The 27,293-nt window shown below is 38.6% G+C and overlaps 1 protein-coding gene across 1 annotated transcript; it reads right to left on the bottom strand.

The window, feature by feature from the left end:
- Positions 1–2,969: 2,969 nt before the first annotated feature.
- LOC128862686 (probable cytochrome P450 313a4) lies at positions 2,970–15,401 on the bottom strand. Its single transcript, XM_054101346.1, has 8 exons — positions 15,157–15,401; positions 14,873–15,076; positions 14,605–14,790; positions 5,821–5,890; positions 5,613–5,727; positions 5,363–5,512; positions 3,335–3,758; positions 2,970–3,251 (listed from the first exon to the last, which is right to left on the bottom strand). The coding sequence occupies exons 1-8, from the start codon at positions 15,329–15,331 to the stop codon at positions 3,088–3,090; spliced, it is 1,488 nt and encodes a 495-aa protein (XP_053957321.1). The 5' UTR covers positions 15,332–15,401; the 3' UTR covers positions 2,970–3,087.
- Between the last annotated feature and the right edge of the window lie 11,892 nt (positions 15,402–27,293).

Here is a 27,293-nt window from a genome sequence, read left to right as displayed (position 1 = left end):
TCATATATTCTTCTAAGGAATAACAGCTAACTGAATGCGATAAAATTATGTTCACATCGAGAGGGTGCCAAGTTTCGTATTTTTGTTTTTTCTTATTATTATAACGCATAACCACCCCCCCTACACACGCGCCATTGTTTGTTAATCTCATAGCATTGCCCATCTTTTAGTATCCTCTGCTTACGCTTTCGCACATATGGCGTAGAAAATGTTTTGCAACAATAAATAGCAGGCATAATCTGTGAAGAGTGAACGGTACTGAGGAGATGTTGATGCTGTTGATCAGCAATGCAGTAACGGGGTTGTAGTAGTGCGCGTTCATTCACATTTTACTCCGCCATGGGTGCTCTTCACTCAATTGGAAAGTGAAAATAATTTGAGTGATAAAACATTTTCGACTGGAAGTGAACTTTTCGCTAGAATTTTTTATTTGTGGTTTTAAATTCTCTCATAGTGCTTTGAGCAGAGTGAGCTGGGTAAATTAACCCGTAGGGGTTAATGAGGAATCTGTTATATTTTATGATTCCTCATATTTTCATTAAACATTTTTAAATAAAACATTTTTTCCGTTCTTTGAAGGTACCTTATTTGGCGAAAGAGGTCCATCCAAATGCTACAAAATCTACCTGAAATTATCTATACTTCTAACCGTTGCTGTACATAAATTTTAAAATTTTGTTTCTCGATTTGTTTAATGAAGATTTTTGCAAAATTAAATGCATTCTGCTTTAAATGTTCGAATTTGTTTTAACAAAAAAAACAACGGGTTGTTAAATTTCAAGGGCCGATGTTGAATGTGAACCACACCTAAGCGTCAACGACACCGATGGACTTCTTTCTTTGGGGTTATTTGAAAGAAAAGGTGTTCGTCGATAAGCCAGCAATAATTCAATAGCTAAAGGATGAGATAATTCGGCACATTAACGACATAGAACCTCAATTATGCCTCAAGGTCAACGAAAATTTGGACCATCGGATGGAAGTGTGTCGCCGACTTAACCACCCTTTATTACACGCGCATTTATGCGTGCGGTAAATTTGGCGCACAGAAAATTGCTATATCAGCAGGCGTGGCATGCGAAAACAGCCCAGTTAAGGAGAAAAAGCTGAGATGATTCCACCTCATGCTCCTCGCAACTGGACTCGAAGAAATGCCGGGTCGCACAGTATCTATACCACGCGGCCAATGTCCTGCAAGGACACCCACGAAATTCGAGAGCTGAGATTTTGTTAACCGCAGAAGACCCTTGGGCGCGCAGGTAGTCAATGTGGTCCCAATCCTCTCGTTTTGCGGGGTAATTACCTCGCATGTTCCTTGTCTAGGCAGTCCGACCTCGCCTGCAAAACAAACCTTTGGTTGTTTAATTTTTTGCAATTTTCAGTTTTACAATATCTTCGGAAAGAATTTCGTCTGTTTTAGTATTGTAACTTTTGGGAAAATAGTTTGAATGTTTGGAAAATTCGCAATTAACCTGAAATTTACAGAGCTCTTTTTTATAATTGCCACTTTCTAAGGTGTTTTTCTACATAAAAACGGGTTCACTACTCAACCAACTCAGGAACTGCTCGTCCAAATCTATATTATGACCTCTACTTGGCCACTTAACGAGTTAATTTTCACTGCAGCATGGAGTTGATGAACAGAGATCCCAGAACTTACTTGAAGAGCTGATTTGACGATGTAATCGTCGGTCGAACTTTATGTTTTTATTTTTTTTTTGTTTTTTTTTTTAATATTAGGTGCGTAACTAAGTTCGCGCTGTTTTTTCAATGAAAATATAATTTTATTCTGAAAAACTGGTTACAAGTGCATCATTGAAAGCATTGCCCATCGGCTACTACTTTTTCCTATCTTTCTGGTAGATCTCGTTTACCGACGCGGTATAACTGTTCATCTTTTGAGGCTGTCCACGGATCAAGCTATTTTTTGATGTCTTCATATGTATGGAACTGTAGGTCAGCTAGACCATGTGCCATCGATCGGAACAGGTGATACTCGGACGGCGCAATATCTGGAGAATATGGCGGGTGGGGTAGGATTTCCCATTTCAGTGTTTCCAGGTAGGTTTTAACGGATTTGGCAACGTGAGGCCGAGCGTTGTCATGCTGTAGAATCACTTTTTCATGCCTCTCCGCGTGTGGCGGCCACTTCTCGCGCAGTGCTCGGCTCAATCGCGTCAATTGAAGTCGATACCGATTCCCAGAGATGGTTTCGCTTGGTTTTAACAGTTCATAGTAAATAATACCTTCGCAGCGTGAATTTTCGGCCGAGGCGACGTCGTAGAAGCATGACCGGGCACCCATAACCTTCTTTTCCTTGGATTGCTCTAATGAATCCACTTTTCATCACCCGTCACGATGCGGTGAAGAAAACCCTTCCTTTTTTGCCCCTAGGGCAGTTGTTCACAGGCGAAAAAACGACGTTCAACATCCCTTGGTTTTAACTCATAAGGAACGCAAGTCCCCTGTTTCTGAATCATTCCCAAAGCATGCAATCGCTTGAAAATGGATTGGCGGGTAACTCCTAATACTGAAGCAAACTCTTCTTGCGTTTAACACGGATCCTCATTGAGCAATGCCAATGCAGCGTCTTCGAAGGTTTTTGGCCTTCCTTCACGCGGACGGTCGACAACATTAAAATAACCGTTTTTGAAGTGACAGAACCAATCTCGGCACGTTGTTTCACTTAAAGCAGCATCTCCATAAACTTTTTGTAGCTTTCGATGCGCTTCAACCGCCGTTTTTTTCGAACGAAAGAGGAAAATTAACACTTCCCGCAAATTACGATTATTCGGCACAAAATCAGACATTTTCACTAAACCAAAAGTATATGATACCAAAACAAAATCACTAATGTGTCGAAGCAATTTGTTTACCATATGTCTAAGCTTGGTTTAAGACGTTTAGGTTATGTTAGAATCGACTAGAATAAATAAAACTCTTTTAGCTAATAAAAAATATTACGAAAATAATTGAGGAAGCAAGTTTTTATTATCATATAAAGCATGGTAAACTTGCAGAGCTGGTATTTATAAGTGATACAATTTAACTAGATTTGCAGACTAATAATCAATTTAGGGCTCCACCTTAACAATCTCTGAGCTCTATGCTTAGTAGCGGCTCCTTTTCATAAGACAAAGTAACTCTTGGCATAAAGACGATATCTTCATATCTAAAAGTGGTTGAGAATTTCAGACTACGCAGCAAAGTTATCAGGAGCACACGCAATGTGACGTCAGCATAACGAAAACCTGCAATATAAAGAGCAATAAATTATTCCACTTAAATTAAAAAAAAAAAATTTAATAAAATTTAAAATCACTTCCTGAATTACCTATGCAGTTTCGCGGTCCTTTCGAGAAAGCCATATAGGAACACGGATGACGCTTTGCAATATTGTCGGGCAAAAAGTTATCGGGATTGAAACGTGCTGCCTCGGGACCCCAGAGTTCTTTGCGTCTATGTAGTTCGTAAATTGGAATTATGACCTGCATTTCTTTTGGAAGCGTAAGGCCTGGCCAAAGTTCGGTTTCATTAACTGTCTGCCGGCCGATGTAGGGTATGGGTGGAGCCAAACGCAATGACTCTGCTATAACCATATCCAAGTAAGGAAGTTTCTTCAATTCATCATATTCCACTGATGTGACTTTGTCTGGATATACGGAATAGACTTCTTGAAAAGCTCGTTCTTGAATTTCCGGATGCATTGCCAGCATCACAATTGTTGAGTAGACTGCAATCGCTGAGGTTTCGTAGGACTGAAAATAATTAATTATCAGGTTGGGTGCTAAATATTTTTCACACTTTTCGTCACTACACTTTTAACTAAATATTTACGTGATGTGGAAATAAGCAATAAGCATAAGGCAAACATATTGACATCATCAGCTTTAACAACCGCGCTCTTAGTTCTGCCTTTTCCAGACTATATAAAGAAGCAAAGCGAACGAGGTGATGGTGGTGGTGAACGAGAGCAAAAGGTAGTACCTCCTGTCATTGCGAGAGACTTTGTTTATCTAGGAACCAGCATTAACTCCGATGATAATGTCAGCCATGAAATCCAGCGAAGAATCTCTCTTGAGAACAAATGCTTTGGACTAAGTAGGGAATTGAGTAGTCTCAACGAACAAAACTAACAACATTTCCGTCCTAACGTATGGCGCAGAAGCTTCGACGATGACAACTTCCGATGATGCGTCTTGGAGTGTTTGAGAGATTTTTGAACCTTTGCACGTTGGCGATACACAATATGACTGGCGTACGTCGCCATTCGCAAAAATTATAAATCTTCCAACAGGGTGATTAATTTTGCGCCATCTTGTATAAGTAGTAACCGAGTAGTGGCCGATAGGATTCTGTGTGATTACTACTTGATTCGTGACGCATTCGATATCCACTGTGGGCAGGAGAATCCAAGTGATAGAAGATATTTTTTCTATATTATTAGTAGTCGCGCCTCAGTGGCCAATGCCAAATTTCTGCGGGTATTTCTATCATAAATATAAACCCATGCTGTCATTGTGAGACGGCATAAAATCTGTTGGTTGCTACATTTGTAAGACCAAATCGAGCTAAACACATCCAAGTATGTAACTGTCACCCTCTATTGAAAGTCCAAACTACTCAGTTATTCTAGTTCTTAAACTGGTACTTCATGATAAAAGTCTTACTAGTACTAGGGTGACTACAATTGTACCAGTTGCATATGATCAATTAGAGCTGAAGGCGATATTATACATAGATTTATATAATTGGGGCTTACACCTTTTATTGGGCATTTGGCCGAGTTCCTGCTATTTGTGTCGTGCACCTTGATGTTGTTCCACAAATGGCGATACCTACAGTTTGAAGCCAACTCTGAACAGCAGATGGTTTTATGAGGACCTTTTTCATGGCAGAAATGCACTCAGAGGTTTGCCATTGCCTGAAGAGAGCGACCGCTCTTTTCATTTCATGTTTCATGCATGAAGATTAGAGCTTGTCCACTGCCGAATGGTAGTCATGCACCAACCCATTAAATTGTAGAATGCTGATTTAAAGGCTGATATTTAATATGCCGTCCGTGGAGTTGCAACGGGTAAAGTACCAGTTGCTAGCAGTTAAAAAGAAAGATTGAAGACACAATTTGTATTTCAACTGGAATGCATAATAATAATCCATATATCGAATGGGTAATGTAGGGGGCGCGCACTTGAAATAATTTAACAGTCCTCTCTATAAAATATTTTGCCATTCGAATTTCATCTTCTTGTATAGTTTGTTTTACCATTATTGTGCGATTTAACTTTTGAAATTTGCCACCCTTTCCCAAAAATTCCAAAATTGTAAACTTATATTATTTCTAAGCTTTTCGAATTCTTACCGCCGCAATCATTGTGAAACTCTCGATTTCCACATCGTTGGCTGTGAAATGTCCTTGGCGCATAACTTTCAGCGTCAAATCAATCAGCGTTTGCCTACCCTCTTCGAATTTGTCCTCATCGGATTGTCGTGCGAGTGTTTCTTTTATTAACTGCAATTGAAAAAAAAAACAACAAAAAAAAAATTAGTAGCATTACCAAATACTTTCGCAGTTGATTTAGCAGAGATTTTGAACTATTTTTATTACTTACAGAGCGCACTAATTCTCGTAAATATTTAATTGTTCTATTATACGTTGGCGTCTGGGTCAGAAAGCCAAGACCCACGGAGGAGTAAACAGAATTATCTGCCATGCGGTGAACTAAGCTGTGTGTTGGTCATAATTCGTGTGGGTGTGTGTGTGTGTAGTACAATAAATTAGGAACTGAGTAAAATTTTTATAATTGGAGGTTCACTTACATGTTAAAGGAATTCATAATCTCGTTGTACTTCTGGGTGCCCTCCTCTATCTTAATACCCATAATAGTTACTGTAAGTTTATGAAATTTGCAACATTTTTTAAGCCATTTATTTATTGTAAGCTGTTTTTTAAACATTAAGTCATATTTTTACTTAAAGCTATTTAATTAACTGAAGAGACACTTATGGAATGCACCCACTGATGCAACCACTTATTAATTTTATAATATATATTAGCATAGACTAATTTATTATGATATGAAGTATGTCGTAGACTTTCTCTTGAATATGGGGAAGGTTATGGGGTTTGCAATTATTTCTGTGACGAGAGGATTTGAGTACGATTGGGGTCGTGTGTTGTGCGAAGGGGCATATTTTCTTATTTTTTCAATTACTGTAGAGACTTTGAGATCACAATGAATTTGTGTATTTGTAATATAATAAGGAGTATTTGAGATCATGCTGAGGGGTTTCGACTGAAATCTTTCAATGTTTAAGTTAGCTGTAGTGCAAGTTGGATACCATATGTCCATATCGGTTTCAAGATAGCTGAGTAAAGGTGTTGTAACCAGTGCAGAAGAGATAGGATCCAGCACATATTGCTTATTCTTGGAATACCTGCCAAACTAATATGGCTCGGTAGCGCAACGCTCATAAATACACAAGCTAAAGTGATCATTCAAGGGGCGCTCACAGGGTCGTTCCCTATTGAAACAGGTGTAAAACAAGGTGATGCCTTATCAACAGTCATATTCAATTTGATGCTGCACTTTGTCGTAAGGGAAGTCAACAAAAGTGGTACCTTGATAACTAAAACAACCCAAATATGTGTTCATGCAAATTAACAAAATTGCGAACGATATTGGCCTTTTTGTAAACGAGGGCAAAACCAAATATCTGTTGAAATCGAGGCGACCTGCACAGATGCCAAATTTCCATGTGGGAGCCTTTATTTTTGAAGCAGTGTAGCACTTTAAGTACCTAGGAGTTATGTTCGCATGTAGCGGTGATTCAACTTCCGCCATCAGGGATCGGATCAACGCCGCCAACAAAGCGTATTATGCCCATCTTAACTTGTTCAAGCCCCGACTTTTGTCTAAAGCTACAAAGTTCACTGGTTGTGAGGTATGGACTCTTAAGGTTGATGACTGTGCTCAGATTGCTCGCATTGAAAGAAGAATTTTAATAAAGATCTTTGGCCCAATAAGAATGGATGATGGTACCTATAGAATCCGATTGAACTCTGAACTGAACGATCTAACTCAGAACGAGACAGCTGTGCGTTGTGTTAAAGCGCAGCGCATAAGATGGCTAGGTCATGTGATTCGTATGCCTGTTGACTGTACCGTGAAGAAAGCCTTGACAGGAAAGCTAATGGGCGCGAAGGCCAAAGGCAGACCGAGGAACCGTTGGAGAGACGCAGTGGAACACGATCTTTAGAAGCTGGGAATACGTAACTACGAAGCAACAGCTCAGGATAGACCGGTTTGGAGGAGCATTTTGAAGGAAGCTTTGACGTACCCCGCGTTGTAACGCTATGAAAGATAGAAGAAAGAAAGAACCAGTAAAGGCTTCTGCGTTTTATTCCTATAGCCTTCCGTTTAGTGAATATATGGGTTTTCCATTATCCTTTCAAGATGTATGCCGAGATATTTTGTGAGGTTAGTTTGTGAGATGATTATAAAGGGGTTTCCAATAACATGTGTTATTGGTGAATGAATTGCGTTATCGAGAGATGATTAACGATTTTGTATGGCCTCAACTGGATGGTATTGATCTGGACATCGTTTATTTTCAACAGTGACGCCGGTACGTGCCACACAAGCGACGAAACCATTGGTATTTTACGGGAAAAGTTTCCGGACCGTGTTATCTCTCGAAGAGGTGATCACAATTGGCCACCGAGATCTTGTGATTTAACACCTTGTGACTTTTTTCTTTGGGACCACGCGAAAGAGAAGATCTACGCCAACAGCCCAGGGTCGATTCAAGACATTAAAGATGACATTCGTGAGGCTATTGATGACATAGGGCAGCCACTTTGCAATTCGGTTATGGAAAATTTCATGAAAAGGATATTGTCCTGTAAGCGTGATTGTGGTGGTCATTTGTCTGATGTTATTTTCCACTATACCTTCCTCTTTATAATGAAATAAAAATCCGATCATTTATATTAAAAAATAGCATTTTCCTTTGAATATCAAAACAACACCTCTGTTTGGAAATCCCAGATTGATCTTAGCTGGTGCGCCAGTTTTTCGATTCAGTGTAAAAGTGACTTGGGAAGATTTTGTCTCGTTCGGCTTAATGTGTCAATCTTTCAGCCAATGAGTTATTTTACCAAGTCCTTTCTGTAGTTTTTGGGAGGCCATATGGGGGTGGGAGTCAATAGTGAGTATGGCAGTGCCATCAGCGAAAGTTTCAACAATTGTTTCTTCAGAAGCTGGTAGATCGTAAGTTTATAGCAAGTATAGGATGGGGCCCGTAATACTGCCTGGGAGTACACCAGCTGAACTTTCACTTAGTTCAGACTGACCTTTGCCCTGTTTGACAAAGATATATCGATTTTCGATGTAGGACTTAATAAAAAAAAAATAAATAATTGGCGCGTACACTTCTGTTAGGTGTTTGGCCGAGCTCCTCCTCCTATTTGTGGTGTGCGTCTTGATGTTGTTCCACAAATGGAGGGACCTACAGTTTCAAGCCGACTCCGAACGGCAGATATTTTTATGAGGAGCTTTTTCATGGCAGAAATACACTCGGAGGTTTGCCATTGCCTGCCGAGGGGCGACCGCTATTAGAAAAATGTTTTTATTAATTTTGCCTTCACCGAGATTCGAACTAACGACCTCTCGGTGAATTCCGAATGGTAATCACGCACCAACCCATTCGGCTACGGCGGCCGCCGTAATAAATATGTAATAATTTATTGGAAAAGTGTATTTTATTTTATAGAGCAAGCCATCGTGTAAAACGCGGTCAAAGGCTTCAGATATATCGAGAAAAGTCGCTGTGGAATATTTTTTTTTGTTCAAATGCTTTGTGTATGCTGTTTATGAGTCTATGGACTTTTATGATGGTATTGTGTTTTTTTCTGAAACCGAGTTTGTGATTTGGAATTATATTTCGTTCATAAATTATAGGCATCATTTTGAGGAAAAGGGTTTTATTACTTTAGAGGCAATAGACTGATGGACTGTTATGATTCGACTTGTGCTTTTCCTTTTGCTTTTTCCTGGTTTGAGGACCATTTTTACTTGAGGCACTTTCCATTGAGGTAGAACAAAACCAAATAATGGAAAAGTTTTCTATATATACGTAAGGAAGCAAGTGCTTCTCCTGGGAATTGTTTCAGTACTTCTCCTGTTATGAGGTCTCACCCAGAACCTTCTTTTTATTAAGTTTCTCTATCACTTCTTTAACTTCATTTTTCGAGAATTTGTTTATGGATGGGTCCATATGGTGTGTGTGTTCCAGGATATCTTTAACTTTTTGAGCAATGCTTGGAGAGGGTAAAAATTTCTTGGGGTTACAAAAATCGGGTTTAGTGACGAGCAAATCTATTTACCTTCTCGAGATCTGCTTTAGCACATTTGTTAGTTTTCATTTTAATGGATGATTGTTCTGGGGTTGACCATTTTAAATTTTTTGTTGCCTTCTATGGACAGTAGTCAGTGCCAAGTTTGTTGAGACAATTCTAGAGCTGAGAGTTGAGTTCTTTTATAAGGAGTTCTTTGAGTAAGTGGTGTAGGGATCTTTTTGTCCTCAGAGTGTCTACTTCTTTGCAATATACTGGTGTACTAATAAATATGTATTTAGGTGAGTGTTGCTTTAAATGGGCTTCTAGTTATTGGAAGGGAACGAGATAGTAGTCGATATAGCAAATTTTGTCAACGAAGTATCAAAGCCAATACGAATATTTTACAACGAACTAGACGAAAACATGCTCCGAAAATTCAAAACAATCTATAGAGAATCGGCTTTGCGGATGCCCTGTGTTATTCAAAACACACTTAAAATATTTGGGGGCAGCACAGTTTGAAGGATTCGAAGATATCTCAGCAGTGGGTTGGACTATTTCAATACGCTATCGGTCTATGCGTGACTGCAAGTGAACCAGTTCAAGCTAACCTAACATAATCTACTTATCAAGTCGGAAAGCCCTCACTAGAAGTCTCTAATTGACATGAGGTATTATGGAACTCGTATTTTATTGAACTTAGTTGAAGTTTTGTAGGGGAAAAATCAGCGAAAATTATGTCCTAGCTGTCTCCCTCGATTTCTTGGGAAAACAAGTAGGTCTGCCACCCACCGTAGCTGAATAAGTTGGTGCGTGACTTAGAAGTGCCCGAGTATGAAACAGTAGAATGATGGAATAGCGGTCGGTCCTCGGCAGGTAATGGCAGCCCGCGAGTGTATTTTTGCCATGAAAAAGCTCCTCATAAAAAACCATCTGTCGTTCGGAGGCGGCTTAAAACTGTAGGTTCCTCCATTTGTGAAATAAAAACTTCAAGAGACACACACACAACAAATAGTACGAGGAGCTCGTTAAAATACCGAATAAATAGTTTACTCCCGAATTTCAATATATAAATATATAAAGGGTGGTTAAATTTCAAGGGCCCATGTTGAATGTGAACCACACCTGAACGTCAACGACACCGTCGGACTTCTTTCTTTGGGGTTATTTGAAAGAGCTAAAGAATGAGATAATTCGGCACATCGGTGTGCCGCCGAGGCCGCGGTGGTCATTTGCCAATATTTTATTCCATACGTAATTGAGCCATACCAATATTATCATAATAAAGAGAAATGACAATAATTTCCTAAAAGAATTGTATTTGATTCAAAATCAACACCGGCCCTTGAAGCTTAACCACCCTTTATATAATATATTTATCCTCATGGTTGGTCCTCCTGTTGGTCTCACCTATATAAAAAGAAATTTTCAGGTACGTTTGAATTTATTAAACTAAAATCTTGTGATGCTCAAAGGTGAGCTAGAATACCCTTCACTTTCTTCAGTAACGCAGTTTATTTTAAAGCACAGGTACTGATCGATCCCATAGAGACCTGGATCTTTTTAGAATCCCGATATAACCGACTAGGCGAATGAATATAGCTTTCAAAGTGAAAAAAGAAAGGAGAAGGTTTAGGTAATCCCACTTAAAAAATGAGGTCTTTTTAAACGGTTTCTTTCGATGCGCCCAAGCTTTTGACAGATTTTTTGGAGTTGTGCGTCGCTTGCGTGAAGCTATGCGCAAGACCACGGCTACCTTTTTGGCTAGACAACTTTTGTCCAAAATCGGAACCTATCCATATGTAATTGCGAAGCCGTAGACTTTTTTTCATTGAGCTGCCTCCGCGTGAATTCTGCCAATTCAGTAAACTAGGAGGCCACTCACAGAGACGGGATTCAACACGAATAGCTGCCTGAGAATTTGAAAAGACAAAAATAAAACTTTGGCAATAACAAAGTGCTTGCTCAGTAAACAGTTTCTCAATCCCGCTTGAAAAATCGACTACTTAGCAAGTCAGTGGGTTGCTTGCTAACTCTAGAAATTTTGAATATAAGTGAAGGGAAAGTAAAATTTAAATAGAAAAAGCATTTCGCTGGTGCACTTCTGACTGCGTCAATTTGAGTAGCCGCTTTCGCATCACACACAAGTAAGTTCAATTTAAACAAGTGGCCATTAGGCTATGCACGAGTATAAGAATTTATGAAATGAACCTTTTCGCTCAAAGGTTTTTAACGGTCCAAGTAGAGCGTCACTTGTTCTGCTTTACGGTCTATATTCTCATTGCAATGCATTTTTGTATGTTGTCTGTTTTCTTTAGCTTTAAAGCTATATAGTTTTATTTTAAATATTTAATATTTACTTATTCATGGTAGGTGACAAAGTTAGCTTTAATTAATGAGTTGTTATGAGATAATCAATAAAGCAAATATAAAACAATAACTGATGCCTCTTTGAATACCAACAAATAAGACAATCGATACATTTATGAATTATTCGTGAACGCTGGATTAGTTAGCGTTACTTATTGAGCTGAAATATTTTGTGGTCAACACAATTGTTGCTCTGGTTGTTGGGTAATTTGAGTCGAATATTTATATATATATATATATATGGTATGTACTTGGCCCCCTTGACTATTTCTAATTGTTGTAAATGATATTACTAAAGAGCTGCATTGAGGTGAAAAGAAGGCGTGTTTACCGGAACTTCCATGAGCACCTTGCAGACCTTGCCTATGCTGATGATATCTGCCTTCCCTCTGTCAAACACGCCGAAAAAATATTGGCGATTTATTTTCAACATCGTTGAGTGTAGGTTTGACAATAAAACACGAGAAAACGAAAGCTATGGAAATACGGTCTACGAACAACTGCCCGTTCATCTTAAATGATGATCAAATTGAGAACGTTGACACTTTCGTTTACCTGGGTAGAATCACTGCCGCTGAATATAATGCGAAACTAGACGTTATCTCCCAAATAAAACGAACGTCGCGTATTCACAGCTCCGACCTATTTGGTCGTCGAGTATTTTCAGCGCGCGTGCAAAACTCCAAACTTTCAAGTCTTATATTCTATCGTTTCTCGTGTATAGATTGAAGCTATTAGAAAAACTTGTTCTATCATTTGTTGTTTCAGGCATGAAGATTCGAACCGACGCACCAACCCATTGGGCTTCGGCGGCCGAATTCTGCACGATCACCTTGTGGTAAAGAAAATGGGTCCGCGTTGGATTCCACATAATTCCAAAACCAACGTATTTTGAGGAGAACGCATTAGATTTCAAGGGGTAAATAGAGATTTATAAGTAAAGTCTGCTTTCGCGTATTTCACGAGGCAGCTGACGCTTTTCATCTGCATTAGGTGGTGGTTGAACTCCGCTGGTGACATTGAGAGGCGACAGTTCATAAAGGTGATGAGAGACTCCCGATGAATTTCGTTTATGATATTTCTTTGTCCTGGCGGCTCCAGTAGATATTGATTGTGATCATAGATCTCGTCAGTCAAGTCTTAGTAATGTGCCTCGGAGGTTATTGCAAAGTGGCCCTGCGGTAGTAGCCCAGCAAAATGAAATTATGAAAATGGTCAATCTTTAAGATCAACATATCGCAAAACTCTAGATTTTTTGTTGGAAATAATCATCCGAACGAGTCGATAATTCAAAGGTTGGTGAAACAATTCCAAGATGCGGATAGAAAAAGGACTGGAAGACCAAAAACTGGATGTTCTGTTGAGAATATTGCTGCTGTAGCGCAATCGATATCTCGACATTCTCAACAATTACGCATTCATAAATCGACTGTTTGGCGGATGTTATAAAAATATTTGCATTTGCATCCATACAAAATTCAATTAACACAATAATTGAAACCAACAAATGATTATCAACGCAGAAATGTCGTCAAGATCAATCTTTTGAGATGAAGCTCATTTGACACTGGATAGATTTGTCAAAAAACAAAATTGCTGCATCTGGGGAGAATGAGCTTCACATTGTCAGAAATGTCAGAAAATTAGTTGCAATGAATAAAATGTACTGTTTGGTGTAGTTTTTGTGCTGTTGGAATAATGGGCCCGATTTCTCGTTCCGAAGATGAAAATGAAAGATCTGCTACTGTCAATGGACATCACCATAGACAGCCAATTGAATATCTTTGAAGGAATATACATAGACGATCTTTATTTCAACTGGACAGAGCCACAAGTCGTACAACACTTGAAAATGTTGCTTTATTGCGATCATAGTTTTTCGGTCGACTAAATTCACAAAATAGCGACACAAACTGGCCACGTAGATATTGCGATCTAACTCCACTGGACTACGTTTTGTGCGGCTTTTCGAAAAGTAAAATCCATATAAATAAGCGAACAAAGTTCTAGGAGTCAATTTCGCATCGATTCAACTATAGATTGACGACTTCATGAGGTCTACCCATAGAAGACGTTGATCTGGGTTGAACTCGTGCAGAGTAGCCAAGTGCTTTGTGAAAGAACCAAACAGGAAAAAAGCAACCTTTCTCCTAAAACTCAGCAGGAAGGACCTGAGAGCAATGGTGGGTGTAATCACAGGGCACAACGTCTGTGGTCAGCATATGGCTACCATGGGGGTCGTAGACAGCCTGATATGCTATCCTGTTTGGAGAATGACGACCCTGCAGAGCGTTTTCTCTGTAGCTGTCCTGCATTTTCCAGAATCAGACTTAGGATATTGGATTGCGATACACTGAGTATGGATAAAGTTCCTACTCTTCCTCTTCCGGATCTCTTAAGATTCATCAATGAATCCAAGAGATTTGTGGAAGAGTGACCTCAAACTAATTTATTTGTCTTACTACCCACTTTTTATCTTTCCTATCTCCATTCTTTCTACTGAAATCTATCCGGGTGTAGTACAATACTCTACTGACTGAGTGCTTGGACTTGTCCAACCCCTCACAAATCTAATCTAATCTAAGCCAACAAAGATTCCAGAGCTGATCTCACTTTTGAACCGAGATTGCAGAGCACAATGCGATAGTGTGTGAGTGGCTGCTTGAAAATTTAAATTCTCATGTGACAGCCTGTCATGATGGACATTTAAACAATGTATTTCTTTGTATATAATTGTTAAGATCCGTATTTTGAGTAAAAATAGTGTAGACCTAACGATAGTAAAGACTTCATTCTGATTGCCTTATATCATATATTGGGCTGTTGTGTTAAACTCTTCCTTTGGCTTAACTTGACACAGATCAAAAGAATAAAAAAACTTAAACTATACTCACAAATGCTCAACTGTAAGCCCATTGCTTTGATAATTCCATAGACGTCTTCTTCACCGCGTCCAGCCAAGTCGGTTAGCTTCCGCAAGACATTCTTTGCATTATCGTTGAAAAACGGGAAAAAACTTAAGATGTTATTGTGGCTCAAGAATGGAGTTATAGCTTTGCGATCAGGCTTCCATTTTTTCACTACACTTTCGAGCAAATACAAAACAAAAAAACAAAAAACACTTTAAAAATGTTTGGATTCGTAGCATTGTTTCTTCATCACCTGGATTCACGATGAGCCCATTAATTACACCATTATGGAAGTGGGCGTACAAATCTCTGGCTTTGTTGAGAAACTCCGGTGAAGTTGTGACATGTTTGATCACTTCGGGATCGATGGTAATAACAATGGGAGTGTTGGCAACCCACACGCAAGCGGTTAAACTTTTTATTTTATCGAAACCACGACTGGCGTTTTTATAAACCTCTGCAATTTTATTGAAATTAATGATTTTACACCAACTCCACCAGAAACTGCATCACCGACACACTTTTCACAGCACTTACTGGTTAAATCCAAAAACTCGTATGCGATGCCAATGAAAGGTATTCCATAACGCGTTGGTATTTTGGAGGTTATATGTCGAAAGGATCTTCGTTTCATATACAACGACCAACTGGCATAAAGGAATAGAATTGCAGCGGCAAGGATTACCGAATTCAATGAAATTAAGACACTCATATTCCCGATGAGGGCCGTAAGCGCGAACAACGAAAGTAAGCAAATGCGTTCAACTAAAGCGATAATTGATAAGTGCATCAACTTTTATATGCTTTTATTAAATTTCTTTTTCTATTGCATTTTTATTATCTGATATATCGCTAAGCATTAATCGGCAAGCGGTAAAATCGGATATGCAAACAATTAAAGCGAAAACATTGCAAACGGAAGAAATTAGGTTTTGCATTTATGTAGTTGCGCTCTTGTGTGTGTATGTATTTACACATATTTAACTGCAAGCAATTTCATTAGGGAGGGTCTCAACTTATATTAGTTTAAAATTTTTCAAAGCAGAGTACTTTATTCGAGGCAGGGCTGGAATTTTTGTCAAATTGAAAATAAAAATATAGGACAGCTACTTATCGGATGAAGTAAGTCCAGAGGGGATCCTTTGTCTGCATTCCATGTGCTAAGCTGTGTCTCACGACACTTCCTTTCGCACACTTTGGCTTCCGGTACTCAGAGTTCTAGTTCAGATTGATGTTGCGTTGACCAAGAGACTTTAGGAATTTTCCAAAACCTTTACCAATTTTCTCGATCAGCGTAACTGACCTCTGCACACTAATCGTAGTCTGGTCAGGACTGCTAGGATACCATGTGATGCTAAATTGTGTGAGAAAAAGTTATTTGATAGTTTAGTGTTTGGTGCATCCAATTATATATCACAGCGTTCCAAAATAAAGGTAAAAATATTAAATATAAAAATCCATTACATTCTTTAATGCCACTACGAGCACAGTGAAAAGTCGGAGTAATACACTATCGAATGCTGTAGCGAAGGGGTGATTTCAACTATTCGGTTCTGATTGGTCAGTCGTCGAAAATGTTGTTAAAATCAAAAAAATCGAAGAGACCACACAGGACTTGAAAACTAGTCAGACATTTTTTTTACATCAGTTATTTATTTTTAATCACAATCCAAGATGATTACAGACTATAAAATAGATACATAGATACAAAAAAGACCTTATGAAAAGAGAGTTATAAGCAACTTCTTAAAAGTAGACTTAGTGTAAGAAAAATCAAAGTCTAAGGAAGAAGAATAAGCAATAAATTGAGCTAGCGTCCTCCTAAAAGGAGCACTCGTCCCATAAACAGTGTTAGCAATACCCAGAAAAAACAGTTCATTACGACGGAAAATGCGTAAGGGAACATTAAAATAAATTTCATTGAGCGGACAATCTATGTCCTGAGCCCGCACAAATATTGAAGACAAAACACTACGGAAACAGAACACGCCTAGAGTCTAAGGTTATGATAGACCAGGTTTATTAGTAAGCAATGAGAGCGATAGGACGGAATGGGATCAACGGATTTTATGCACGCAAAACAAGGCGCAGAAAAGCTCTTTGAATAGACGTTAATCTCTTAATTTAGACTGCATTAAACGGTATCCGGCGAGTACCGCGCATTGGCGAATATCGCACCTGGACCGAACTAAGGACGAGTACAGCAGTTTAAGAGTATAGGGATCAGAGAACGAAGAACTATTTCGACGAATCAAGGCCAACATTACGAACGATTTAAAACAATATATTTTGTGCGAGTAATGAAGCTGGAGATCAAACGGAGAATAACTTTTGCCAACAGGTGTTGCTTTGGGCCCAGTAGGCCACTGGCAAGTAGAGCTCTCTCTCGAAGGACTGAACTGGCACTCTACAAAACGCTCATCATTCCCGTCCTAATATATGGTGCAGAAGCATGGACGATCTCAACAGCGGGTGAAAAAGTTTTGGGAGCCTTCGAGAGAAAAATTCTACGTAAGAACTTTAGCCCCCTCCGCGTTAGTCAGGAGTACCGCGTACGGTGAGATAGCGAGTTTATGAGCTACATAGGGACATGGACATAGTTGAGCGTGTACAAATCAAATATGTTAAATTCCAATTAGAATTAGCAATTGATGCAATTGGTTTATATTCTCGAATTCATCAAACAATTAGAATGAGTTCAACTAATTCCCATTAGATAATTGAAATTTTTATTCCAATGGTAAAACTAATTGCAATTAGTTGCCATTAGCAAAAAAAATTGGTTTACCTTTACAATTAGAAATCTAATTGACTTCTGCTAATGCAATTAGATATTTAATTAGCTCGAAGTAGAATTAATTATTTTGATAAAAATTAATTTTTTGCAAAGAATTATTAAAGTGAACGAATAATGATGTAACTTACATCATGCAAGTCACTGTATGTGGAAACATGTGGTTATTCAAGTACCGTAATTGTTATCAGCCGGTAATTGTTTGAAATGTAAATAAATAAAATTGAATTTTCTGGTGATGATGAGGATTTTGATGTTACATACACACCTTCGAAAGAATTAAGGAAAAGGAAGGTGTTCAATGGAGATAGTGAACAATTTGTGAAGAGACGCATGGAAAGCACTTTTGGCAATATAATTTTCACCTCGAATTTTTATATTGAACTTAAGAAGGTATGAAAGTTTCATTACAAAACTATACATCGAAAGTCCTTGTTGTGTTGTTAAAGTACTTGTGTAGTGTGCCGTTGCTTGACATTTACTATAGGGTTTTCCAATAACAGGTGTTATTGGTGAATGAATTGCGTTATCGAAAGATGATTAACGATTTTTTATGGTTGGAATTGAATGGAATCGATGGACAACGTTGATTTTCAACAAGACGGCGTTACGTGCCACACAAGCAACAAAACAATTGATCTTTTACGGGAAAAGTTTCCGGACCGTGTTATCTCTCGAAGAGGTGATCACAATTGGCCACCGCCATCTTGTGATTTAACACCTAGTGTCTTTTTTCTTTGGGGCCATGTGAAAGAGAAGGTCTACGCCAACAGCAAAGGGTCGATTCAAGACCTCGTGAAGCTATCGAGTACATAGCAGCCACTTTGCAATTCGGTTATGGAAAATTTGATGAAAAGGATATTGTCCTGTAAGCGTGGTCGTGTTGGTCATTTGCTTGATGTTATTCTCCACTATTAACGGCATACCTTCCTCTTTATAATGAAATAAACATCCGATCATTTATATTAAAATACAGTATTTTTCTTTGAATATCAAAGTAACACCTCTTATTAGAAATCCTTATATGTAAGTTATTGAACTCACGCTGGAAAATGGCTGAATCTTCTGGGAACTTCATTTTATATTAGATTTTCAGATCCTCTGCATATAAAGGGTGATTTTTTAAGAGCTATAGGAAAGTTTTTCAAAACAACACACGTAAAATTCAGAAAAATGTATGAAATTTTTACTTAAATCGATAGTACAGTCCACATAATTTAATGTTTGAAGATTATTTCATGCAAATGTTGACCGTGACTGCGCTTCAAATGGTCCATCCGCTTAGTCCAATTTTGGCATACTCTTTCCAATGTATCGGCCGGTATCTCACATATAAATGCTTTAATGTTGTCTTCCAATGCGTTAATTGAAGCAGGCTTGTCTGAATAGACATGATCTTTAACATAGCCCCACAAAAAATAATCTAAAGGCGTTATATCGCACGATCTGGGTGGCCAATTGACAGATCCCGAACGTGAAATAAAATGTTCACCGAACTCACCTCTCAACAAGTCCATTGTTACGCGTGCTGTGTAGCACGTGGCACCGTCTTGCTGAAACCACATGTCATGCAAGTCAAGCTCTTGTATTTTGGGCAAAAAACAGTTGGATATCATTTCACGGTAGCGCTCACCATTCACAGTTACGTTACGATTCGCAGCATCTTTCGAGAAGCTCGGTCCAATGATACCTCCAGCCCATATACCGCACCAAACTGTGACCTTTTCTGGATACATTGGTAGCTCTTGCAATTTTTCTGGCTGATCTTCACTCCAAAATTGATAATTCTGCTTATTTACGTACCCATTGATCCAAAAATGAGCTTCGCTGAACACAATTTTTTGATAAAAAAGTGGATCTTCGGCCAAGTTTCCAAGAGCTCATTCACTAAAATTTCTGCGTTGCGGTAGGTCGTTCGGCTTCAATTCTTGCACCAGCTGTATTTTGAAAGGCTTCACCCGTAAATCCTTTGGCAAAATTTTCCACGTTGTTGAGTATCAGAGGCCCAATTGCTGCGAACGGGGACGAATCGATAATTGATGGTCATCATTAACACTGGCCGATACAGCTGCGATATTTTCTTCGGTTCGCACTCTACGTAAGCGTGTTGGTGGTTTGATGTCCAATAAAGTAAATTTGGTTCTAAAATTAGTCACAATAGCTCGAATAGCCGCTTCAGTGGGTCGATTAAACTAACCATAAAATGGAAGAAGCGCGTGATAAACTTTCTTAACAGAACACGCATTTTTATAATAAAATTCAATGATTTGCAAGCATTGTTCGTTTGAAATTATAGACCAAACTGAAGATGTTTGACAGTGAAACAAAACACGAAACGTGCGTCAGCTGTTTAAACCAACTTTTTAAAAAGATAATAGCTAAAAAATCAACCGTTAGAAGAAAATTTCACTTACAAAAACAAAAGAAAATATCGTTAATGAATAATAAATATATTAATAATTTGGGGAATACCAGAGGTAGCAACTAAATAAAAAGATGGTACATTATCTAGTCGATCTATTATCAAGATCGGAAGTTATCCACTTTAGAGGGAAACCCGGATGAGCTATTAGTGGAAATTAAAAGAAAAAGCGTTGAACACTTCTTACTTCGCCAATATAATGGCTGGGCAGCCTTTTTTAAACTTTTTTTTGGAACTTTGTGTTCTAGAGACTCAATCGATCCAGCATGAAAGTCTCGAGTCTTGGTTCTTTGTAGTCTTCTTGAATTATTGAAGTGAGTTTTAAGTGACATGTTTTTTAACAAACCGGCTGTGATTACGTCATATTCCGGACTTTTCTTGAACTTTAAGTGTGAAATTTCCTTAGTGACATCACTAATGGGAAAATTTTCAATTTCGGGAGATGCTTGGACAGTGGGAGGAGGCAAGAACCTGTTTTATTTTTCATATGGTTCCAAAGATGTTTTGAAGGTGTTGTGCGAATAACTCGGCATTATCCAGATCACTTTTTGCCCATATTTAATTACCATTAAGATGTTTGATTGGAGGATTATGCAAGACTGGTCGTTTCATACAATTCATAGTTTTCCAGAGTTAGTAATCCGAAGTTTTCTGGGCAGATAAGCTTTGCAGTTTTGTATTTAATATATGTATAAGGTGGCGCAAAAGTAACCTTGCGATGTTTCTTGGCTGTAATTTAAAAAAAAAAAGAAGAAAAACTTTGATTCTTCTTGTGGATTATTTTTATGATTGCCATTTGAGCCATTTTTTTGGCATTTTCCATCACTTTGGCCAAAACTTCCGGCGATAGGTCCTCACATTCTTGACGAATATTGTCTTTAAGAGCTGCAAGAGTCTGAGGCTTGTTGACATAAACCCGCGACTTCAAAAAGCCCCACAAAAAGAAGTCTGGAGCGGTCAAATCAGGCGATCATGCTGGCCAGTGCAAATCGCCAAAACGGGAGATTAGGCGCCCGGGAAATGCATCCTTCAGCATATCGGTTGTGGTACGGCGCAGTGTGTGCCGTTGCACCGTCCTGTTGGAACCACATGTTTTCCAATCCCAATTCATCAAGTTGCGGCAAAAAGAACTCGTTGATCATTGCTCTGTAGCGCTCACCATTCACAGTAACCGTTTGGACCGCGACGTCTTCGAAGAAAAAAGGTCCGATGACTCCTCCAGCGAAAACAGCACACCATACAGTAACTTTGAGCGGGTGTAATGGCTCTTCGTGGGTTACACGCGGATTTTCAGTGCCCCAGAAGCGTAAATTTTGCTTATTTACGTACCCGCTAAGATGGAAATGGGCCTCATCGCTCATGATTATTTTTGATGAAAAATCATCTTCCTCTTGGTGGTGATTCAGGATGGCTTGAGCGTATGTTAGACGCGATTGGCGGTCAGCAGCTAACAGCTCATGCACCGTCTGGACTTTGTACGGAAACATCTTCAAATCTTGTACCAAAATTCGCTGTAAAGACCGTCGACTGATACCCATTTGCGTGGCACGTCGTCTGGTCGACGGCGCTTCCATGACATCCTCGGCTACAGCAGCAATATTCTCTGCAGAACGGCTACTCCGGGGTCTGCTACGCCTGGCAGCATCTCGTGTTGTGCCAGTCTCTTCGAGGCGAGCGGCTAAACGTCGCAGTGTTTCACCAGTAGGCGTTGGACGGCGAGGAAATCTGCGACGAAATTCACGTTGTGCCAAAGTCACCGACCGATTATTGGTCAAATAAATAGTCAGCAATATTCCGCGTTCTGGAGCAGTGTAGCGTAACATTGTTTATTAACGTGTATTTCGCGTGTGTTTACTACACAAATGTGAAAACAGAACTGACATTAGGGGCCATCGCAAAATTTATGGCATTTTCTGATAGGAGGATTACTTTAGCGCCACCTGTTATAATGTTTTATTTTGGTACTCTTGTGTCTTTCATATCACCAGTTTGGTTAACCTGTCTAATTCAGTTTTAAGAGATGGGAACCTGATTCTCCGCCAACTTTTTCGTATTTGTCTTTTATTAGTTCAGATATGAATATCTGTGTTGATACATTTTTGGAGTTAATGCAGTTAGTGGAGTACTCAATCATGCAGCTTCTCCAATGTGTGGAATAGCTGAGAGTAATCTGTGCACTTCATGTTGCGTCTTGGTGGGCTATGTACAGTAACTGTTGACTACTAAATTTAATTCCAACTGATGTGGCTTGAAACTGGTGTGCTAACTTTTTCTTCTTCATGTTGCTCAATTGTTTATTTTGTGATAATGGCTACGGCCTCCTGCATTATTAAAGGGATGATTTGAGTGATACATATTGAACCCTTTGAAGTTGGGTAGCTAAAGGAATTTGACATATCAAACAAACATAAATTTTCTTCTCTGTAAGTAAGAGCTCGTGCTCATCTTTATGTTTAAGGCTCGCGCCTCATTAAAAAAAAAACCGAAATTACTTTGATTCGAAATTATTTCTATTTTTGAAGTGAAACTTCTTAGGAGTCGATGGACGAGCGAGAATGAAGAGTAAAATTTCAAGGCCATGCAACGTTTTGGGCATTTTCGTTCCGCGAGAAAGAAAAAAGATATAATGTACAGGAAAAAGAGAGAGCTATACCTTATATATATCTTAGTTACACTTTAAGCTATTTTTCCTGAGTTTTTCCTAGTGGTTGCTAATTTCCAGTGAGAAATAACACTGCCTACTTTTTGGCGCTTATTTGTTGGTGCAAACTTGTAGGAAATATATTTTTGGTGCCTACTTTTTGGGGGCGTTTTTTGGTCCCAATTTTTGGGCGTTTTTTTTTGGTGCCTACTTTTTGGCGGTTATTTCCGTTTCCTGGCTAGTGCTTGTGCTATCCATTCCGGCGTCGGATTTATTGGTATTGCCTTGCGGTAATTTGTGCCGTTGCTGCGGTCCTGGAATCGCTGCGTTTGTGCGGGTGATAAGCTCGGAGTAGTGCGCGTTGTTGCCACGGTTTGTGTCCGGCATTCACCTACACCGGTCGACCCTTCTCCGTGTTTTGTAGATTTTGTCTATTTGTGTTCTCTGCAAATGTTGTGAATTTATTTAGATATATATTATTTATCTCTCTCTCTCATTCTTTCTCGGGTCTCTCCCTATTTCTGTGTCTGCCTTGAAAGTTTCACTTCTGTTATGTGCACTATGCTACACGCACTGTATGTAGATTAAATATTCAAAAATATTGTCCCAAAACGATTTTTCGAAATTCCGTATATTTAACCTCTGACCCAACCTCTACAGCGACATACCTTGTTTTGAAGGATGACAACTTTTTCAACAAACCTCGTATGGCCCAAAAAAATTTTTGTTTTTTTAACAGTAGATCAAGAAATCAAATACTGTAAATAAAGATAAAAGATCTTTTTCCGTTTCCGTTTTGCATGCTTTTAAAGAAACACCCAAAAAGCACGATTTCAAATGAGGTGAGGGCCTTAGTGACGCTGAATATTGTATGCAAACTGAATTCTCAAAAATCAACGCTAGTTGTGAGCGATTTCAAACTCATATTTTATATTCCTAGGATTGAATGGGCTACAAAACTGCATACCCAGAAGATTTCTAAACTAGCCGATTAAAGTTTGAGCGCAATTTTTTCAAATTTGTTAAATTTTAATGAAACTTGTTCCATCTTGGGGAATTTTGTAGAAGGCTTGGAATTTTGATTAGGAATATTATTTCATAGTGTGTTTATGGTATGCAATGAACTACTTTTTAATAAAAAAGTAAGGTATAAAATTTACAATGAAAAGGCTTGCGAATATTGTAAAAAAATGTTGTGTAGGGGTATATGGGAAATTTGCAATATGACCAGATCTGGGTCATCTCAAAAGTATATAAGTACATGTTTTTATTCTATTTTGTAACACCAGTTGAAATTCCTAACTGCACACTTTCGCAAAACAATAATGCTTTTGTTTTATTCAAAGGCAAGCACACTTATGGCCCTTGAAATTGATACTGAAATAAACTATTAAATAGGTGTTAGTTGTTATAAAATAATTCTAGCGAGTAGTAGTTATGCATTTTCCACATATAGTTAATTATATACAATTTTGTATTTGTAATAAACACATTTTCTGCACTGATATAATTTTCGCCGTTAAGTGTTGTCTTCCGGAATACATTGTTTTCTGACTGTTGTGAGAGAGAAATGGGTTTTTTCTGATTACCTATAAGCGTCATTTATTAATGACTTTGTTTTTACTTGAGCTCTAAGTAGCTGGAAGAGAAAAACACTTTTTCGCACTTCAGTTGGCTTTTTCAACTTTGGTTCGCATATCAAAGGTTAATAGACATATTTCTAAGCAAGACATTTTAAATTTTAGTATGAGAAGCTAAATAGGCTCTAAACTATTGCAGTGCGAGATATCACTTAGACTAAAAGCTCCGGCATCGTTTTTTCGTTGTTTTTTACATCGTATGATATTTTGACACTGAAAGCTTTTCGAGCTGAAAAAAGTAGCAAAAACTCATTATCATATCTAAGCTGTATGAAAAGGATCGCTTTATGATTGAAGTACACTTTCAATATTAATTATTTCCAAAATGTATGCTGCATTGCCTAAGCAGTGCCTTGTACGTGCGAGTAATGGGAAATTTGTGAGGAAAGTTCGAAAGGTTGGCATGCGAACTTTGCTTTCAGCTTTCAGATGTCGCTAACTTACACACAAGTCGTTCAACAATCGATGTTCTGCGCAGTAGATTCCATAATTGTGTAATCAGCTGTTTTGGTGAAGTCAGGTGACTGCCACAGATAAGCGATTTGATATCGTTCGATTTTTTTGTGGAAGGCCTATCGATTCTATTTTGTGCAGAATAGTGGAAAAGGATTATCGCTTGATAGAATTTGTTGCTTGAACTAATATAACAATTAATTTACTTAAATAGCTACAAATTCGGGAAGAATGCGTGAAATAACATAGTCTTCAGGTGGGAATAAAGCAAAAAAGATGATAAATGTTAAAAGTTTAAAATTTATATAAATGTTAACTACTCAATGCGTTAAGTTGAATAATTTCGGCGTATAACACCTCCACATCAAAACTAACATGCGTACACAGTAGGAAGGTCTACAGACACTGCTCTGTACCCGCTACATATGTGGGGAGATCCAGAGTGCCTTTGATTGTGAAGCACAGTTCTCTGTGCTTTCCTCAATATCGAGGGAGCTTTCGATAATGCCAGGGTTATGTCGCGCACTAGATAAGAGAAACGTGCCGTGACACATCTACAGATGGATAGAGTCCCTGCTACAGACAAGGGTAGCTGAAACCACAACAGCGGACAGTACTATCCAGCTACAACCAAGTAAAGGGAATCCATAGGGTGGAGGGAGTTCTATCAGCTCTCCTGTGAAGCCTAGTAGTAGACGACCTGCTTCACCTGCTGACAAACAACGGAGTCCGCTGTCAGGGATACGCGGATGACGTTGTAATTATAGCGAGAGGTAGGTTCGAGAACACTCTTTGCGATATACTGCAAAGAGCTCTAAACCTGAAAAAAAGATCGTGTGCGGGGGTGGGTCAGGAAAAGAGCCTTACCAGGAATAAAAGAGATCAGCGTAGACGGGGTTGCTATTGTTTTGGTCAGCAAAGTTAAATAACTTGGCCTTGTCCTGGATGCCAAGCTTAACTGAAAGAGGCATGCTAACGCATCCCTATCCAAAGCCGCAAAGGCTCCCATGATCTGCAAAAGTTTAGCAGGAAAATCTTGGGGATGTAGCCCAAGAAACTTGAGATGGATGTATATTACGATAATAAGACCAATGACGACATACGGAGCGGGACATCGAGAGTCACTCTCTCGACGGTCATGCTTGAGCAGACATCACCGTGGCAATAGGAAGGTTTCGGAAAGGAAAAGGGATGTCATCTAAAAACATGGAAGTGCTTTACCATGTGTCGCCTCCGAAAGGCAGATGATTTTTTACGAAGAGCTTTTGCATGCTTACAAAATCTCCTCCTTGGCTATGACCCATTGAAACTTTAAAAGAAATGTTCATGGTAAGGCCTACAAATCGAAAATTGTGGATGCTGATCACAAAAATAAAGAGGGAGCTGTCAAAATGCCTAAACGTACACGAAGGTGCTTGAAGAAACAATGCGCAAAGTGGTTTGGAATATTTAAAAGGAAAGTACATCGCTGTGGATATGGATAATTTCAGTAAAAATTAACAAAATTACCTACGTCATATACATACATCCATATATCCGTATTTAATTTATTATAAATTAATAAAAGTTTTAGTTTCGCTTCATGCTTCCGTCCACATATTTCATCTCGCATAGATTATTTTTTTTATTCCAATTACATATTCTACAATACATTAGCATACATGTTTTCATTGTTTTGTGCATTGCGCTTGCTCAAAGGGGCAATGTACTACAGTTATGAGCATGAATGTGTATACATTAGGGTGGGTCAATTTGTATTCAACGATTTCATAACTGTTAATAGTGACGTGGGTGCCGATACGCGAGTGCGCCAACTGTCTGTTTGTTGACAGGAGGTACTTCGTTTTGTCCTCGTTCACCACCAGACCCATTCGCTTTGTTTCTTTCTCTAGTTTAGAAAAGTCAGAAGTCACAGCGCGGCCGATGATGTCAATATTATAAAAAATGTACCCGAGCGATTTCTTTGTTTAAGCGGCCCAAATTAATCATCCAATTTTGTTTTTGAATGACATTTTTGGTAAATAAAAAAAAAAAAATGTGATGAAAATCTTTATTTTGACCTATAAATGTCAAATGTGTCAAATATGATTGACTTACGACGTCATTTACAAAAATTATGAGGCTTTCCATAGGGTGATTCATTTTGTGCCACTTATATTATATAAGTATATATACGAGTATAATATTATTATATTGTACTTATTAATCTTATATATAAAATAAAGTCAACTTTTTGTGTGTGTTCGCTAACCGGCCGTGTCTGCACCGAATTAAACCAAACTTACATACATTGTTAAGAAGGTATTGAAGATGGTTTCCGTATAGTTTGGATACCTATTGGTAGATAGGGTCTCGAGATATAGGTCAAAACGTGGACCCGGGTAACCTTCGGATGTGTATGTACAATATGGGTATCAAACGGAAGCTGTTGGTGAATGCTTTAGTTCAGAGTATTTCCATCCGCTCCGTGACTAGGGTCTCGAGATAGAGACCAAAACGTGGACCCTAGAATGTGTTTGTACAATATGGATATCAAATGAAAGCTGTTGATAAGTGCTTTAATACGGGGTAATTTTCATACCTGTTGATGACTAGGGTCTCGAAATATATGCCAAAACGTGGACCCGCCGTGTCTTTGAACCGAATTAAGCCAAACTTACATACATTGTTAAGTAGGTATTGAAGATGATTTCCGTATAGTTTGAATACCTATTGGTAGATAGG

Source organism: Anastrepha ludens, chromosome 2, assembly GCF_028408465.1.
Source record: "Anastrepha ludens isolate Willacy chromosome 2, idAnaLude1.1, whole genome shotgun sequence".
Lineage (NCBI taxonomy): Eukaryota > Metazoa > Arthropoda > Insecta > Diptera > Tephritidae > Anastrepha > Anastrepha ludens.
Note: the sequence above shows the minus strand (reverse complement) of the source record. Positions and strands in the feature narration are given on the sequence as shown.

Bases quoted from the DNA above. Each gene is read 5' to 3' on its own strand.
- LOC128862686 (XM_054101346.1), bottom strand. From the start codon at position 15,331: ATGAGTGTCTTAATTTCATTGAATTCGGTAATCCTTGCCGCTGCAATT. The intron at 14,791-14,872 runs GTGATGAAGAAA...TCGAAAGTGTAG, and splicing joins TGGGCTCATCGTGAATCCAG to TGAAAAAATGGAAGCCTGAT. The intron at 5,513-5,612 runs GTAAGTAATAAA...TTTCAATTGCAG, and splicing joins TACGAGAATTAGTGCGCTCT to TTAATAAAAGAAACACTCGC.